At 36.4% G+C, this 18,962-nt stretch overlaps 1 protein-coding gene and 1 non-coding gene across 4 annotated transcripts; both read right to left on the bottom strand.

The window, feature by feature from the left end:
• Positions 1 to 265: 265 nt before the first annotated feature.
• Positions 266 to 14,845, bottom strand: CCNB1IP1 (cyclin B1 interacting protein 1). 3 transcript variants are annotated; one of them, XM_061430629.1, is made up of 6 exons: positions 14,770 to 14,845; positions 13,466 to 13,576; positions 7,558 to 12,225; positions 5,691 to 6,023; positions 3,225 to 3,558; positions 266 to 1,267 (listed from the first exon to the last, which is right to left on the bottom strand). In XM_061430629.1, the coding sequence occupies exons 4-6, from the start codon at positions 5,985 to 5,987 to the stop codon at positions 1,065 to 1,067; spliced, it is 834 nt and encodes a 277-aa protein (XP_061286613.1). In that variant the 5' UTR covers positions 5,988 to 6,023; positions 7,558 to 12,225; positions 13,466 to 13,576; positions 14,770 to 14,845; the 3' UTR covers positions 266 to 1,064. The 3 variants fall into 3 exon arrangements, with proteins under 3 accessions (XP_061286613.1, XP_061286615.1, XP_061286614.1); XM_061430631.1 differs by having other exon boundaries at positions 13,466 to 13,598; positions 14,770 to 14,844; XM_061430630.1 differs by having other exon boundaries at positions 13,466 to 13,591; positions 14,770 to 14,844.
• On the bottom strand, positions 12,504 to 12,651 carry LOC133256306 (small nucleolar RNA SNORA79). The gene has a single exon (XR_009739179.1). It is a non-coding gene; the product is annotated as a small nucleolar RNA SNORA79 (small nucleolar RNA).
• Positions 14,846 to 18,962: the final 4,117 nt, after the last annotated feature.

The raw sequence follows: 18,962 nt of genomic DNA, 5'->3' as shown, positions 1-18,962 counted from the left end.
TAAGGATAATTTAATTCAACCCCTTATATCACAGAAATAGAAACAAAGGCCCCAAAAGTTTAAACTTAAACTTGTACAACTAATATATGGGGGAAAAAATAACTAGAACCTTGATGTTCGGCCTCCTCAACCAGTATGATTTCAAGTCTTGCCTCTAATATGATGTAAAGTTACTGAAAGTATCCTTCAAATTTCTTTATTGGTTCTATATTATACTGTGATAATAGTCAGAAATGACCACTATTTAATAAAGAAAAACAAGGAATAAATCATTAAAAGTATTTTAATTACTATAATCTTGAGATCAACAACATATTGGCAAGTTTTCTGCAGTAGAAGTACGTTCCTAAATAAGTAGATCCAGGGCAACAGCTAGCAAAAAAGAAGTAATTTTATCTCAAATGCCAAAAAGTCAACTTTCAACATAACTTTATCAATGTGAATTACTCTTAAATAGAAATAGGAACTAAACATACATGCATCAAATTGTACCTTCATTCAATGATATGACACCTCCAATCAAGTTCATACATGGGCAAATACATTAAGTATATACAAATAAATGTATGTTTCCAAATAAGAAGCTACAGGCTCACTCATTCCTGAAACCAAAATGTTCACATAAACATACTGTCAAATATGGCAACAAAAAAAAAATGTAAAGGAACATATGTACACCAGAACCCAAACTGACATGTAGACATAAAACAGAGGTGCTTATACAGTATACTTAAACATATTGCTCAGCCAGAAATAGCTCAAACATAAACAAACGGTGATCTACAAACACCAAAAATTATTGTAAGCTTTTTGCTACCAGTGAAAACTCAACAGTTCACCCTAAAATTGAGTTTAAAATGCTTATGCCTCAAATAAAAGAAACTGAAAAGGAAACCTGAAGCCACCCCCCACCCACTGCCACTTAATCTCTTATAAGTTGGAAACGTAAAGACAATTTTGAAGACTCAGTACAAACACAAAAGGCTGGTGACTCCTATATAAAACAAAGATTATTTACTAAATGAAATCACTGAAAGAGAACAGAGAAAATTCTGTGAGGTCAACTAAATTCTTTTTACTTTAAAAGCCCTGCTAGAGACTGGCTGCTGCTCTAATTCATTATTTGGGGAGGCAAAACTAAAAAAACTGTTGGCAGGTTCAGGTGCTGTGGGAGAACCCACAAAAAATGGTCTGAACTGAAAATCTCCATCTCCACCACCCCGATTTCGAACTGGTGTACCGTCCAAAGGAAACTTGGAGTTGTTCCCTAGAAGAAAAATAAGGGAAGAACTTAAGTATCTATTTCCTTACAGATCTTCTGGATCAAAAAACAAAGTCATTCAATAATATTTTAACAGAACTCAACACTTATGACCTGCGTAAAACATACACCTTGGATAAAGAGAAGATGGCCTCCTCCCCTTACCACAGTATAGATATCTTACCTGCTTCTGTGTGCAGTTTCCAGTGATACCCATTACCTCATCACCAAAAGTAATTTAACACAGTGAAATACTTTTGTAGAGCTAGAATTTACAGTATCATAATTTTATTATCTATTAATTTACATCCAAGGAATATCATATATATTCATGTGTGTGTGTCTTTTGTCCCAGGTTCTTTAAGAACAAATTTCTTTTTTACAATTTCCGTAAGTGCTCTGGAAAATATATGACTACCATGAAAACCAGGCACATATTCACGTCCCAAGATCAATTAGCACACCCTTAAGAAAAATTATACAATAGATCTGATAAACATTTAACAGCTTCCAATGGGGATTCCCTTGAGGCTTAGCTGGTAAAGAATCCACCCGCAATGCGGGAAACCTGGGTTCAATCCCTGGGTTGGGAAGATCCCCTGGAGAAGGCTACCCACTCCAATATTCTAGCCTAGATAATTCCATGAACTGTATAGTCCATGGAGTTGCCAAGAGTCAGACACGACTGAGTGACTTTCACTGAACCCATCCTTGGCTTTAGTTATATAACTAAAGGAGAATGTTGACTATATCTACTTCAAGCCAACAATGGTAGCAAGAGGTGAAAGGAAAAAGATAAGTGTGTGCAAAAAAAGGAATAGGTAAGCACTGGCAAAAATGGAAGAAATTGAAATAAATGTGGATAGTCACAAGGAAAAAATAAGAATACCTATAATGCCCATACACAATAATACTTTGATTGACTAAATCGTATGATTAACTGAAAGCTAAGTTGAAACTTGTTTCAATTCTCCTATGATATTCTTCATCTCATTACTTCATGCCTTTGCTAGGATATCATCTTCTCAACAATAAAATTCAAAAAAAGAGGTTTTATAAAAATCCAGCTCAAATAAAAGTTCATCTCAAGAATTTTCACTTTTTTGTGTGTCAAAAAAGCATATTAATAGCATAGTAAAAACTATTAGATTCTGTTATATCAAGAGTGGTATAAAGGAGAGAACTCAGGAAGAGATTCTCTGCCATCTGACAAGTAGAAAAAAGCTAGACTGTATATTTCCAGGAGGCAGAAATCTTATCTGGATAATCCTTACATCCCCATTGCCCAAATTTTTTTCCAGCAGTCTGGCACATGAAACATGCTTAATAAATATTTGATAAATTTATGAATGAATAAACAGAAGAACAACCAATAATAACTTAAGAACTGTGCAATCAGTATTGTCATGTGAAAGAAACTAAAACATGGTCTTCTCACAGGATCTCAAATAGTTAAAAGAGTATGGGCTCTGAAGACAGCTCTGTGACCTTGACTAATTTACTTAACCTCTCTGTTCCTCAGCTTTCTCATCTGTAATATAGGCATGATAATAAACACCTACCTCATAAAGTTTTATAAATGACACAAATTTATAAATTTCACAAATACATGTGAAATTATGTTTTTAATACTTAGTAAGGAATTAATAAATGGAAGCTAATATTATTATTATTACTGCAACTAAATAGCTTTTCATTTGAAGTGGAAATTTGCCAGCTTTAATTTTGGAATTATTTACTCTATTCAAATAAATTGAAGATGTAGTTAAAAATGTAAGCAAATAAAACAGATAAAATTAAGGATGTGCTGACTGAGACACAGATGAAGAAGCTAGAGCCTACCACTAATACTACCACTCTAGGCCTCTGGAGTCTCCACTAACTGCATGGAACTATGCAGGGTACAGTGTGAAACATCACTAATTTAAAGAACTGATACTGGATATTACATGTCCTTTCTTACCTAATGGGAAGCCAAAAACACCAGACTGTGCAATCATAGATGGTTCAAGAGTACTATCTTGGTTAGCAATAGTGATATTTCGTAGCCTAAGGCTATCATAGAGACCTTGGAGCTTTTGATACTGGCGATTTCGCTCCATAAGTTTCTCAGAAATGTCACTGAACTTTTTCTTATATTCTTCTAGCACTTTCTTCATGGAGGTGACCTCCCCTTTCATAGAGGTCAATTCTACATCCTTGCTCTGTATTTGCTGAGTATATATCTTCTCCATCTGTTTCAGATGGCCCTCTGCCTTGCTGAAATTGTATTCTTGATAGAGACGCTCCTGGTGTACCTGTCCCAAGAGAGAAAAGATTTAAGGTAATAAATGCAAAGTTGCTTATTTTAACTTTATACAAACACAGAAAGAAAAGAAAGACACACGTACTGGAATGTTATTACTTTATTTTTTTTATTTGTTATTACTTTAAATTTTAGAACCAGATTAAGAAGAAATTAGGATGTACAAAAGAATAATTATTATAGAAAATAATACACTATGTCACTAAATGCATAGAAAAAAATGGAGGAATACTCTCAAAGCATGACCATTACACCAACAAAAAATGTGAATATTTGTTTAACCTCAACAAGTGACATGTAGACCAAAGGTTCCAAGAAATCTAACACTAATATTTCAAGTAATCCAAAGTGTGGAGAACATTTTATAAAACAGTTCCCAATTATCCCTGCCTTCTAACACTTATATCCTCCCCTTGATCTAGACAGGACCTGTGACTAGATTACAGGAAAAATGACAGGATATCGCTTCATCAGTACATTACATAAGAATATAGTTTCTCTTACTAGCATACTCTCTCTCTTGCTGGATTTGTGGAAGTAAGAGGCCAAGTTGGAAAGGCCAACAGGCAAGTGACTAAGAGCAGTCTCTGGGAAATAGCCAGCAAAATACTAAGGTCACAATGACTTTAAGGATAGACTTTACAACAATACCACATGTTCATGTTCAATCAATACTACCCCCCAAACTGGGATCTAGTTTAAGACCGAGTGTCTATTCATTTCAGTCAATAAGTATTACTGAGACTTAAGACCAGTAACTATGATGGCCACTGAGGACCCAAAGATACACAGGAATCAAAACATGACCTAAAGAACTCTCCTAACTAGAAAAGATAAGCAAATATATAAGTAATTACGATATAGTATAAATAATACAACAAAGTAAGCATAAGAAGATATAGGAGCATAGAAGAGGAACATTTTACCTAGAAAAATATAATGAAAATATTTATGTGACAGATGACAAACAGACCTTTTAGAAGCATTATTATAATTGCATATATAAGATATAACACTATTATACTCAAGGACCTGATTAAAGTTTTCCACAGATAAGCCTTTCTAAAAAGAAGCCAAAGGCAGAAATCAAAAAAGGAAATAAGGATATGAATTTGAAGATAAGAATGCTCATTATAGCATTTTTTAAATAACTTACAATTTATGATACAATTCAATCATTAAAATTATGATTTTATGATTTCATCAAACACACAAAAATTTTAAACCTCTGTATGTCAAAAAAATCAAGGAAGACTAACAAAAGTGAAAAAAATTTCTTGCAACATCTGAGTTAAGTATATGTATAGAGAGAATTCTTAAAAATCAGTGGGGGGAAATCTACAGCAAATGAAATAAAATAAAACAGATAACTAATAAAAGAAAAATATACTTAAAATACAGGAAAATGTATTCATCTAAAGGCCATCCAACAAATGCATATTTAGAGAGCAATGAGATTCTACTGTAATCATATCTAATTGGTGAGCAGAAAGTATGGTGAACAAGCACCTGCCTACATTTCTTAAGGGAACACAAACTGACAAGATCTAACTGGAGGGCAACTTTTAGTACTACAATTTTTAAAACTTTGAAATGTTTCACTTTCAGGTATTTAAAGTTAGCAAAAAATTAAGGATATGAATTTAATGATAACAGTACTCATCCCAGCATTTTAATAACTTGGAAATAAATTATGATACATTATAACCATTAAAATTATGATTATAGAATGGCTAATTTTTAAATATTTAATAAAATACTCATAACAGGCATAATCTATTGTCAATTTACCTGGCCACAAAAATGGTATCTGTGGTATTATTCTAGGTTTGTATAGACAAAATATATATAAATATATATTTATACCCAGGAAAATCTAGTAATATACAAACATAAGTATCAAGACTGGTTATCTCTGAGTGATGGAATTATGGATTATTTTTATTTTCTTCCTTTTGGATTTTCAACACTAAACATATTACTTTTGCAAAAAAGAAAATTAAAAAGAACATTTTTCCATACATTTATTAAAAAACAAAAACAAACACAGTGAAGGAAAAACTTTAGAAGCATTCACATACGCCTCAAAGCATACTCTCCAGAGAAACTAGCCTAAGCACTAACCTGGTATGTCCAGAAGGCCAACGCTCGGGAGCTGATGTCCAACACAATCTCTGGTCTAAGTCCCGCCAATACCATGGCTTTATATTCCTCTGATGGACTGAGTTCTGTGCGGACAATATCTAGCTTTCCAGAAAGAGTACTGTTGCAGGCAGGGCAGATAGCTGGTGAACGACTAAACTCACCACTACCATGCTGATCACAGAATATATGAGAGCAGGCAGTGACCCACGCATAACCAGAGAGTTTGACACGACACTTGCGATAATTACAAAGCAGCATGTCTTCACACAAAGACATAATAGATAATAAAGTCTCCAGATGCTGAAAAGAATCCTAAAAAGGGATAAATGAAAGTCAATTTGCAGTAAAATTAAATAAATAAAAATAAATTGAAACATGTTATTTTACTAAGACAAAATAATATACCTTTTATTATGCTTTTGTATTACAATCAATACATAATATTGATTTCAGCCACCCAACAATATTGTGCTCCTTCTTTGTGCAAACCACTGCTAAGGCCATGAAAAATTTTTTTAACGAAAAAGTTAAAGACACAGGTAGTTCCATATCTCACTTATAAGTTAAAAATAATATGTTCATGCAAAAAAAAAAAGTTTAGGAACATTTACAAAGTACAGATAAAAATTAAATTAGTGCCTTTTGCCATTTCTCAATACCTAAACAAAAATCCAAATGTATTACCCATTCATAGTTTGCTAGAATATTTTAGTATCACTTCTCACACTTGGCAGATATAAAAAGTCCAGGCACTAATTTTAGCCATTCTTTAATGCAAAGTATTTTAAGTTACATTTTTAGGTTTTCATATATGCTGATTCCTCAGATTGTTTAACTGTGTTGCCTTGACTAGTAACCTATACTATTAAATAGAAACTAACCTAATTCATTCAAGTAGTTGACATGATGAAGCCTGAAAATCTATATAAAAGCAAACTTTATCACCAATTAAACAACTCACCTATTAATGTAAATACTATTCAATGCTATGCTTCTATTCCATTATTTTTCAACTAGGCAGCAATATCCTGAACATATCAAAATTAGCCATTATTGTATAAAATAGGTCTTCTCTTGTGCCTCAGACAGTAAAGAATCTGCCTGCAATGCAGGAGACCCGCGTTTGACCCCTGGGTCGGGAAGATCCCCTGGAGAAGGGAATGGCTATCCACTCCAGTATTCTTGCCTGGGGAATTCCACAGACACAGGAGCTTGGTGGGCCTACTGTCCAAGGGGTTGCAGAGTCAGACACGACTGAGCGGCTAACACTTTGAATAAAATAATAGTGACACACCAATTATACACCAAGGGAAGATGGTCACATTTAGAAACGGATAAATTCTGTCAAGACAGTTGCCTGGGTCACAGGGGTAGGACAAGGACGCTCCGACATGTTTTACCCCAAATGTCCCTGCTGAAGGAGTCTCCACAGGTACCTGGCGGCCGCAGTTAAAGGCCTTCGTCGCTCCAGCAGGGTAGAGTGCAGACGGGAAGAAGAAGAGCTCGGAACAGTTTGGAACCTGAGTCCCTTACCAGGCAGAGCCAGTGTTAGTTGCTCAGTCTTGACTCTTTGCAACCGCCAAGCTCCTCTGTCCATGGGATTTCCCAGGCAAGAATACTGTAGTGGGTGGCCATTCCCTTCTCCAGGGGATCTGCACCAGGCAGAGCGAGAGGTGCAGCTAGTTCAAAATTTTCCACAAGGTCGGGGAACGAGTCAATTTAGTGAGCCGTCCAATTTAGCGAGGACCAAGTTTTGAAGATTAGACTCACGGAAACTTCAAACTCGCAGCGCTCTCAAAAGAAAATACTAACAAGATTAATTAAAAAATTGTTTTTAAAATCTAACCTGAGACTCCCAAGAAAAGCGCGGGAAAACACCGTTGCTGCCTTAACTCCACGACGACGACGACGACAAGCGAGGATTCTCCACTGGCGACGCCACTACGTCTTAGGGCGCATGCGCGGGGTCGCAAAGCCTGCCGGGTGGTGGGCGCCAAGTCACGCAGCTCAGGATCCTGGGACCCGAGGCCTCTGGCACCTAGACTATGGGCGTTGCACCCCCAGGCGCGCGTGTCTTTGAGTGAATCTGACTGAGGCTGGTCTAGGTGTCCCACTTGGGAGCCTCGCAGATACTGTCCTTGTGTGCGGTTTTCAGCCCTCGACTGGCACAAGCTGTTATTTAGTCGCTAGTCGTGTCTCTTTGTGACCCGCATGGACTGTAGCCCACCAAGCCCCTCTCTCCTAGCTGTCCTCAGCCTATCATTTGAGGTCAGAGTAGAGTGGGGACAGTTGAGAAGCTAACAGCAGGAGTGAGTACACGCAGGTGTTTGTTCTGGGAAATTTTAGGGAGTACCGGCTGGGCAACAAGGCTTTGTATTTCAGGAAAGTCTCCCAAATTGTGTGATATCTATAATTTGACACCTACCACCTCTGTTGTATTTTCTGCCGTTTTTAAATCCATCTTGAGATAGACATCTTTCCAGTTTTTCACATCCTCTATATAAAGAACTTACTCCTTGGAAGGAAAGTTATGACCAACCTAGATAGCATATTCAAAAGCAGAGACATTACTTTGCCAACAAAGGTCCATCTAGTCAAGGCTATGGTTTTTCCAGTGGTCATGTATGGATGTGAGAGTTGGACTGTGAAGAAGGCTGAGTGCCGAAGAATTGATGCTTTTGAACTGTGGTGTTAGAGAAGACTCTTGAGAGTCCCTTGGACTGCAAGGAGATCCAACGAGTCCATTCTGAAGGAGATCAGCCCTGATTTCTTTGGAAGGAATGATGCTAAAGCTGAAACTCCAGTCCTTTGGCCACCTGATGCGAAGAGTTGACTCATTGGAAAAGACTCTGATGCTGGGAGGGATTGGGGGCAGGAGGAGAAGGGGACGACAGAGGATGAGATGGCTGGATGGCATCACTGACTCGATGGACGTCACAGTGAACTCCGGGAGTTGGTGATAGACAGGGAGGCCTGGCGTGCTGCGATTCATGGGGTCGCAAAGAGTCGGACAGGACTGAACGACTGATCTGATCTGATCTGATCTAAAGAACTTGATTTAGAATCTGCAATATGAACGTTCATACAGCTCTTAAGCAATAGGGTTAGGTTTCACAGCTTTTCTGAGATCATCCACGTGTGTACATTCCTGGGCCTGCTTGGATTAATAATTGTTTAAATGTTTGCACCCATTTTATCCTAATACTTTTACCTATTACATTTTCTCTTCTGTACTTACTGTATGACTTTCTGCTCAATCTATGAATCTATTAGAATTCATATTAGAAATTAAGCTGAGAGCTCCAGGGGTCCTAAGAATATAAGCCTAATGCTGACTTTTGTAGCCACCTTTCCTGAAGATGTGACACTAGTATGAATTAGTAACAGAAACAATCCAATAAATCAGCAACACAACGGGGACACTAAGCCCTGCAAACCCCCTTATAGGTTGTGAATCTATATATTAAACCTTTCTCCTTCAGACAAAAACCTACTCTGATTAAACAGCTTTCTCTAGTTTTTTGTCTATCTGTAACTGGTTCACAGTAATCAAGGTCATCTTGGCCTTTGTATACTTTTCCTAAAATGTCTTCTGAGAGTTCAAAATAGAAATTCAATCTAGAGTTACAAAACGGGTTTGAAGAAAATCATGGTTTCCATATGTAAACCATGTAATCCCCAACATGTTTTGGTTATCTGAGCCTTTTGTGCATTTTCTGGTTTTAACTATGCCAAATGTAGAAATATTGAAGTACAATAAAAAGGTACACTCTCATGTCAAGTTATAAAACACAAAGCATTCACATTTGACCTAACTTTGAGTCTATCCAAGTTACCTTTGTGCTACAATATGATCCCTTCCTGCTTCTTCAATTTCATTGTTTCCCCAAAGCTTGGTGTAACCCACACCATTTTTAAAGTCAGTTTCCAATTTCCAACCTATTTGGCTAAAAGCCTATATGAATCGTGTGTGTGTGTGTGTGTGTGTGTGTGTGTGTGTACACAGATAGATATACCTACACACATATACACACATTTGGTGGGGGGGGAACGACGGGGACGTTTTGCCAGATAGGAAAAAGTGGGGGGAGCTACAAACTCTTAATATAATATCCCACTAGTCTGGAATACCAGGAAATAGACTTAACCTGTTTTTTGGTGGCATGTGTCCTGTTCTCTCATGGCACAGAAAAACCCTTCTGTGGCTCATTTCTAAGGTGCTCCTGAGGATGAAACCACTGAAATCAGTTAAGGCTGGGATACAGAGACCTGACCACCAAAAAGAGCATTTTAAAATATTGGTTTTTCAAACTTATGGTTTCTGGGAGGAAGGGATAGTTATGGACTTTAGGAAGGTCGTGTACACAGTGCTACAGTTTAAATGGATAACCAACAAAGACCTATCGTATAGCACATGGAACTCTGTTCGATGTTATGTGCCAGTCTGTGTGGGAGGCAGTTGGGGGGATACATGTATATTTATGGCTGAGTCCCTTCACTGTTCACCTGAAACTACCACACATTGGTAATCGGCTATACCCCAATACAAAATGTTTTTGATGTTAAATGAATAAATAAAGTACTAAAAATAGACGGGCTTTTATTATTAAATATTAAGCATATAAAAAATATGTGGAGAATGACCATTATTCAATCTAATAAACCCAAACTCTTCTCAAGTTTGATGTTTTTTAATGAGGTAACAAGTTAACAGCTATTCAATCCATTTTCCTTTTACCTCTCCAGAGGTAAACAAGCCAGATTTGGGGGGTTATCATTCTCATACAGGTTTTTAATATGTACATACATCAAACTTTGTTTTCATGTTCTCAAACTACTAAATCTCACACAATACATATCAGTTGGCCATTTTTAAGTCTTTTTTTTGAAGTGTAAAGTTAATACACATACCTTATATTAATTCATTTTAACAGCCGAATTCTACAAACCACAATTTATTTACTCATTCTTCTAATGGACATTGGTTCCAGGCTTTTACAACTAAAAATATTTTACTGCAATAAACTTTCTGTGCCCATTTCTTTGAGTACACACGTCAAGAACTCCTTAAGAATACCCAAAGATTGGGTATAATCATCTTCAAAAAAAATGATGTTGCCAAACCTTCTCCAAAGTAATAAATTAATTTCACTGCTACCAGCAACTCCAACCTTGACAACATGTTTAAGTGTCAGAGTTCATTTGTTCTGTTTCAATTTTTGCCCATCTGATGGCAGTGAAATGGAATCTCAGTGTTGTTTTAATGTAAAGTTATTTTATTAGTAGTTAGATTAAGCATCTTTTCATGTGACTACTCAGGGATCCTCATCTATGAATTGTTCATTCATATCCTTTGATCATTTTCTTGATTTAAATGGAGCCTTTGTCAGTTACATGGCATGCAAACTTAAGTTTGAATTTTAGTGTATACAAATTTATCAGTCTTTTCTTTTGTCTTATGGCTAATCCAATGTCACAGTGCCATATTTTTTGCTTTTATATAGGCTTGAAGTTTTGCTTTCAATTTACAGATCTTTAATCCATTCTTTGGAGAAGGCAATGGCACCCCACTCCAGTACTCTTGCCTGGAAAATCCCATGGATGGAGGAGCCAGGTGGGCTGCAGTCCATGGGATCGCTGAGTCGGACACGACTGAGCGACTTCTCTTTCACCTTTCACTTTCATGCATTAGAGAAGGAAATGGCAACCCACTCCAGTGTTCTTGCCTGGAGAATCCCAGGGACGGGGCAGCCTGGTGGGCTGCCGTCTATGGGGTTGCACAGAGTCGGACACGACTGAAGTGATTTAGCAGTAGCAGTAGCAATCCATTCTTCCTAACATAAAAAGTCTGGATAAACTCTGACAGCACAATTTGTGCATTCATTATCATATACCATTTAACTGGTATTTTACCATGAAGTTTGATATTGATCTTGTTTAGATATTATAAGTACTTACTGGCTATATTATGTACCACATTTCTCTAAGAGCTTCAGAAATAATAATCTTCCTATTATGTTTGAATCTCAGGTAGTCAGCATCATCTACTCTAAATCTAATTTGATATTTATATTTGCTTTAACAGAAGAATAGGTTTCATATTATAGGTTTCTAAAGAATAGGTTTCATATTATAACAGAAGTTATTAAGACTCATTGCTATCCACATAGTTTATCAAGTCAAAATTTAAGTCCCAAGTATTCCATGTAATCTTGTTGAAATGCCATTAAAATGGTTATCATTTCCAGAGATTAAAAAAAAAAAAATTCTATGGAGATTTTAATTAACTTCAAGTATTTCTTGAGTATCTATTCTGGGTCAGGCATTGCAGATAAGCAAGTTATCCTGCTTTCATGGAGCTTACAATCTAGCAAAGAATCAAACAATGATAGAAGAAAATATTTTACTCTTTCTTTTATTGCCTCTAAATTTTTGCAAGTTGATTTCTTATAAACCATTTCTGGTGAGAAAAGTCAGTGTCCACCTTTAATTTGAAGAATCATCCACCTTCATACTGCAGAGAAAAAGATATTTTTAATAGAAAGGTGAATAACTACTCAATAGAAAATTGAGTAAACCATTTAAAATTTAAACATGAATGATTTCAGAGTATGTTTCAATAACTCCTAGAATCAAATGACTAGAGTGCTTCCTTTCATAGTCCTAGATCAGTGCTATTCAAATCTGTTGCAATCAGGAGGTTCTCTATATATTAGATCCTCATGTTTTCGAATTAATGGAGTTTTTTAATCCCAAGTATAATTCTTAATCTAGAGTCACCACCTGCTTCACAATTGTTTGACTCCGCAAAAATCAGAAGGCACTAACGGACAGCCAACCCGTCCCCATGGTGCCCTGAGTGAAGACAAGTCAGTTTAGATATATGATGGACTAAAATCCCACTACTTAAGGCTCCAAGCAGTGAGAGGAACAGCCATCAAAGATTATCTCCAATCACTTCAATAAATGTTTTAAGAAACATCACTATCATTTCTAAATTTTTAAAGGGTTAGTCGAGAACTAGAAGAACCATTAAGTATCAACTGGTCCAGCTAGCAGACAGACAAAAAAAGGAATTAGATGATAAATAAATTAGTGTCAAAAAAAAGATTAATTAAGAAAATGTTATTGAAACAATGATATTGGGATATACACTATAGGCCTTATTACCATACTTTGCCTAACACTAGAACTAAATTAGACTCTGTACTAAGGGTAAAGATAATGAGGCATAGCCCAACTGCCAGAAAGATGCACATAAGCAATAAAAACAAGGAATTTCTCATAACTATTATGCATATGTCAGAAATTGCTAGGTAGTACAAAGTCTAAGATAAATATACACATGGACTCCAGTAATAAAATAGCTAACATATATTGAGCACTTACCATATGTTAATAATGTTCTAAGCCCCACACATTTATTATCTAATTTAATCTTCTAAGTCAAGTATTATTCCTTTGAGTCAGGTACTATTATTATCACCTTTTAAGATATAAAGACCCTACGACATTGAGATATTAAGAAACTTGCCAGGGTTGCATAGCTGCTTAAGTGATAGAGAGTGGGTTTGAACCAAGTCTGACTTCAGAAGCCATGTATAGCTACTATGCTATGCCACCTTTCAACATCTTCAGTTGACTTTTTAAAAAATAAAATTTGTAGCACCTTAAAAGCTAGCTATGAAGTCACTAAGCTGTTTCCACAGATTCATATGTATATCAAAGCTTTTCAATTTCAACATAAGCCTTACCATAAAACAAAAACGCTATTATTATCTACTGTATATCCAGGATTACAGCTCCCAAGAGTTCCGGTCTGGAAAAGAAGTGAGACTCCAGTCTAGTTTCCTGAAATTTCATTTCTGCAAAAGATAGAACTGAAAGCTAAAAAATTATTTCAAGTGCTGATGTTACTTTAACACTGCTTTTAAATATTTGTATTTCCTATATTTCACACTCATACGTTGCCCCATTCTCTGCTGAAATTTGCAAGTACAAGAATACAAGCCTGTCCTATCTAGACTGCTTTAAATAACTTTAAATTATAGATGAATGTAACAAAGTCAGAAAATACTGGTTAACAAGATCATCCATAGAACCCAATACTAAAGACAATAATCCCTAGTATTGGAATATATCCTTTCAAATGATTTCTCAAGTAAACATAAGCACATAAAACTGTTTAAGCAGAAAAAGGATTATACATATTGCTCTGTAACTTCTTTTAGATTAATATATCATAAATACTCTTCCATTTCAAGAAAGATAAGCTGGTACCATAATTTTTGGTGATTACATAGTATTGCATTTTATCATCTTGATTTTAAAATTGATTTAACCAACTCTGGGGTTCTCTTAATCTTGTGTATAAACGAACAAAATAGTGACTCGTTTAATACTGTCAAGTTAAGTGGTTAACAGAATTATACCAGTTATCAGCGTTTTCTCTGTAGTGTTTGAATTTTTGGGTTAAGGATTCTTGACCCAAGTTCTATCTCAAAGAGATACAACAAAAGATCAAAGCTCAACCAAGCATTGTAGTAGCAAACTCATAGTTCAAAGATTTAAGAATTACCTAACATCATGGGCTAGATCCCACTAAGAATTTCAAGAAATAGAATTCAATTCCAAGTGCTTGTGCTAGCTATAGTCTGCTTAGAGCATGCATTCAATCAGGGCAGTCAGGACTTCTCTGGCAGTCCAGTGGTTAAGACTCCACTCTACCAATGCAGGCAGCATGGGTTCAACCCCTGGTCTGGGAACTAAGATCCCCCATGCCACATGTGCAGTCAAATAAAAAATAAATAAAACAATCAGGGCAGTCAGCTGAAACATAGGCTCAGCCTGTATTTCGTCACGGCAAACTGCAAATGACTGACTGCTGAAGAACAAGTCACCACCAGGTCCTTATCCTCAAACCAGGCAAACTCTCTCGAGGTTAGCACTGAGCCCCTTCAACTACCAAATTTCAACCACTAAGAAAACTCAATCTCCAAACTTGCGAGGTGGTTAGAAACTCAAATGAGGTAAAAATGAAGGTTTTCTTTACACTTACTTCTGATATCATATGAACAGCTTCTCTCTAAGAATCAAGTTGAACTACAGGATCTATCAAGCATCTGACATCTCTGGAAAATAAAAAATTAAATAATAAACAAATATACAAAGGTTATGACTACAAGACTTGAATGCACACCAGCCTACTCCACACCAAGTCACACCCATAAAGCCTCAAGGAAAATTAACTCAAAGAAAACTATTCATTCTTTATTTGAATCTCCATTCAGCAATATAAATGGACCCATCTATTTTGGAGAACGTCATCAAATGCCCAAACTCATTATCAGACTAGGGCAAGACTTCTGTACAAGCTCTGCTACTTGTATAAATTTAAAAGTTTGGGTAAAACTATACAGTAAGTCTAACCAATCTCTGAAAGGTTACATTAATAAAAGTCAACAGTCAAAAAGAGAATAGGTATGCAAATAGAAGCCCCGTGATGGCTGCAACCAAAGTATGGCAGCCATGGGAACAAATTCAGGGAGATGGGGCATAAATGGTATGAGTTACTGCCAGTCTCTCCAAGTTCACAGGGTATGTGATTACAGAAAACACTTGTAACCACAGGGTGACCACAATCATTAAGTTCACAAAATCCTTTAAAGAAAAAATAAATTAAAAAATGGAAGGAGCTAAGAACCGGTAGGGCTTCCCTGATAGCTCAGTTCATAAAGAATCCACCTGCAATGCAGGAGACCTGGGTTTGATCCCTGGGTTGGGAAGATCCCCTGGAGAAGGGAAAGGCTACCCATTCCAATATTCTGGCCTAGAAAATTCACAGTCCATGGGGTCGCAAAGAGTCAGACACAACTGACCGACTTTCACTTTCAAGAACTGCTAAGTATCAGATAAATGAGAAGGCAATCTAAAATAGTTTGTTTTTTTTTTTCAAAGTATCTTTCAATTTCATTTGAGCCAGTGTCAATTATATTTAACCTCTACTTCCGTTAAAGTATTTATCACAATAAACTAAAGAAAACCTTCCCTTGACATAGCAAAATTGAATAAGCATCACTTGGAGCACAAGTTGGCCAAGAGATGGCAGTATAAGAAAGAAGCCTCAATTTGTTCTTCCAGAGGTTGAGTGTAATCTGAATTTTTAGGTGAAACAGCCTAGACACAAAGCTCATCCGGAAAGCAACCTTTATATTATTCCCTACTCTTCACTTAATTACTAGTTAAAATTTCTTTCTATTATATTTAATGATCATATAAAATCATTAACTACAATATTACAATTATATTTTTTTCATGTTCCTTTTCATGAGGCAATGGGGAAATTTAAAACTCCATAATCTCAAATACAACCTAGCTAGAAAGACAACACACGAAAAAATTAATGTCCATGGTAAGTACCAAACAAGTCGGAGAAAGAGCCAAGTTATATTTAGAAGAATCATTGGTCAAGGAAGGCTTCATGAATAAAAAATAGTAGGTCTTGAATGAGTCTCAAAATTGCACTTAGAAGAGTATTTGCTATGTATCTGAAAGTTGCTAAGAGAGTAATCTTGAAAGTTCTCATCATAAGAGGAAAAAATTTTTAACTAGATGTGGTGATGGATCTTAACTAGATGTATTGTAGTAATCATGTCCTAATATCAGTATATACAAATACTGAATCATTATGTTGTACACCTGAAACTAACATAACGTAACACATGAACTATATCTCTAAAAGAGTAACTGCACTGTCCAGTAGTTAACACCTATTACAGCCTAAATTTAAATTAAACTAAACTAAAAGTTAAATTCCTCAGTTACATTTTAATTGCTCAGTAACCTCATATGGCTGGCTATCAAACTGGACAGTACGAATATAGAACATTCAAGTTCTGTTGAAGAGCAGTGCCTTAAACTGTGGGTATGAATAAACGTAAGCTGACAAAAAAGGAAGTAGCAGTTATCATTCTTAAAGTCCTACCTATAATCTGTCAAGAACTACTGAAATCATTTCAAACTTTACAACAGAAGTTTTTTTCCCATATTTATAAGGAAATTTTGTGGCTCAGAGAAGTTAAATAAATTTCCTAAGTCCACGTAGCTATTAAGACCTGGGATATGAGCCCAATTCTGTCAAAATTCCATATTTTCACTTCACTAAGGATGCTTTTGAACTGTGGTGTTGGAGAAGACTCTTGAGAGTCCCTTGGACTGCAAGGAGATCCAACCAGTCCATTCTAAAGGAGATAGTCCTCGGTGTTCTTTGGAAGGACTGATGCTAAAGCTGAAACTCCAATTCTTTGGCCACCTCATACGAAGAATTGACTCATTGGAAAAGACCCTGATGCTGGGAGGGATTGGGGGCAGGAGGAGAAGGGGACGACAGAGGATGAGATGGCTGGATGGTATCACCAACTTAATGGACGTGAGTTTGGGTGAACTCCGGGAGTTGGTGATGGACAGGGAGGCCTGGCGTGCTGCAGTTTATGGGGTCGCAAAGAGTCGGACACGACTGAGTGACTGAACTGAACTGAACTGATGCCCCTTACTACCTGAACTAAGAAGCAGAACTGCAAACGACAATTTGCTTTAAAACGTATTAAGAATGGCATAGTGGGGGAATAAAAAGAATGGCATACTGGCTCAGTAGGTCAGAAAGAAACAGACCCACTCATTTTGTTTCCTGTGGCAATAACTTCTTCAAAGGACAAAAGGTACATTTTATACGTGAACAGATGATTCATAAGGCTTGATATAAACTACAAATTTTTAAGTAACTCAGAGATATAATCAAAGTGTTATTTTACTTGTTCTTATCCTATACTTGAATAGTGCTTTAATTATTCCAAATGTTTTGGATATCAGCAAAATGTGAGATTAACTAAGGGAACATAGGAAGCATTCAGACACTGCAAAATTTCACCATTTCTTATTGTAAGAGTTTTAACATTGTCCACCTCAAAAGTCTGCATCTAAGTACTTCTTATGGGAAAAACAATTATAGATTTAAAGGTATACCTTGCCTATTTGTCTCATCTCACAAAACAAAACCCAGATTGCAAAGGGCCTGGTCTTTGTTTCCGTGGCACGTAGCACAAAGCCTGCCTGGTAGCACATGATGCCTTTCCCAATGTGTGATGCTCCGTGCAGGATTTTAGTTATGCTTCATAAAGTGTCATTCCACCACATGAAGACCATTGTACATTTACTGAGTTACTTAGGGAGCTAAAGTAAACATTTTGTAAATATCCCACAGGCAATCAATGACCCACTCATTTTGCTTCTTGTGGAAATAAGTTCTTCAAAGGACAAAAGGTACATTTTACAGATGATTCATGAGGCTGGATACAAAACACAGATTGATCATGCTGAATGAGCTGATGCTTCCATTTTAAGATCATACTATCACTCAGTTTTGCTCAGTCCCATTCCAATTTACTCAGTGCCTACTGTGTATCCCACAGTATGGGATACAATGATAATTCAAGGAACCTCCTGTCTTTTTAGATAGAAAAGACACTTGCACATGTAAAACAGAACACTTTAAGGCATCATATCTTAGTCAAAGTTCAAGTACTTGCCTCTATGGTCCCATTAGCCTTTAACCATTCCTACTGAGAATGTCCAAATCAAAGTCTCCTTAATTTTTAGGGGACTCCAGATGTTATAGAGGTTTTCACACTGCTGCTTCTGGGCTGGCACATGTGGTGCTGAAGACCTAGGCTTTCCTTCCTCAGTAGATTCCATCTTCAACCTGAAGCAAAAGGAAAACAATACAAATATGAAGTAAATGCTAAACTAATTGCTTGGCAGAGTCATCTTTTAGCAACAGCTCTCTAAGGCTGTACTACCAGAACAGATTCTCAAGTTTTATTTCCCACTTACTGTCAGTTATTTTAGCTAAAAATTCCGATTGTTTTAACCTCTCAGTGGAGAAGGAATCTCTAATTTTCTTGAAGAGATCTCTAGTCTTTCCCATTCTATTGTTTTCCTCTATTTCTCTGCATTCATCACTGAGGAAGGCTTTCTTATCTCTCCTTGCTATTCTTTGAACTCTGCATTCAGATGCTTATATCTTTCCTTTTCTCCTTTGCCTTTGAACTATTTCAAAACCTAAAAGGTGATGCTGTTAAAGTGCTGCACTCCATATGCCAGCAAATTTGGAAAACTCAGCAGTGGCCACAGAACTGGAAAAGGTCAGTTTTCATTCCAACCCCAAAGAAAGGCAATACCAAAGAATGCTCGAAC

This window comes from Bos javanicus, chromosome 10 (assembly GCF_032452875.1).
Source record: "Bos javanicus breed banteng chromosome 10, ARS-OSU_banteng_1.0, whole genome shotgun sequence".
NCBI lineage: Eukaryota > Metazoa > Chordata > Mammalia > Artiodactyla > Bovidae > Bos > Bos javanicus.
The sequence above is the reverse complement of the archived record's forward strand: the minus strand, read 5'-3'. Positions and strand labels throughout refer to the sequence as shown.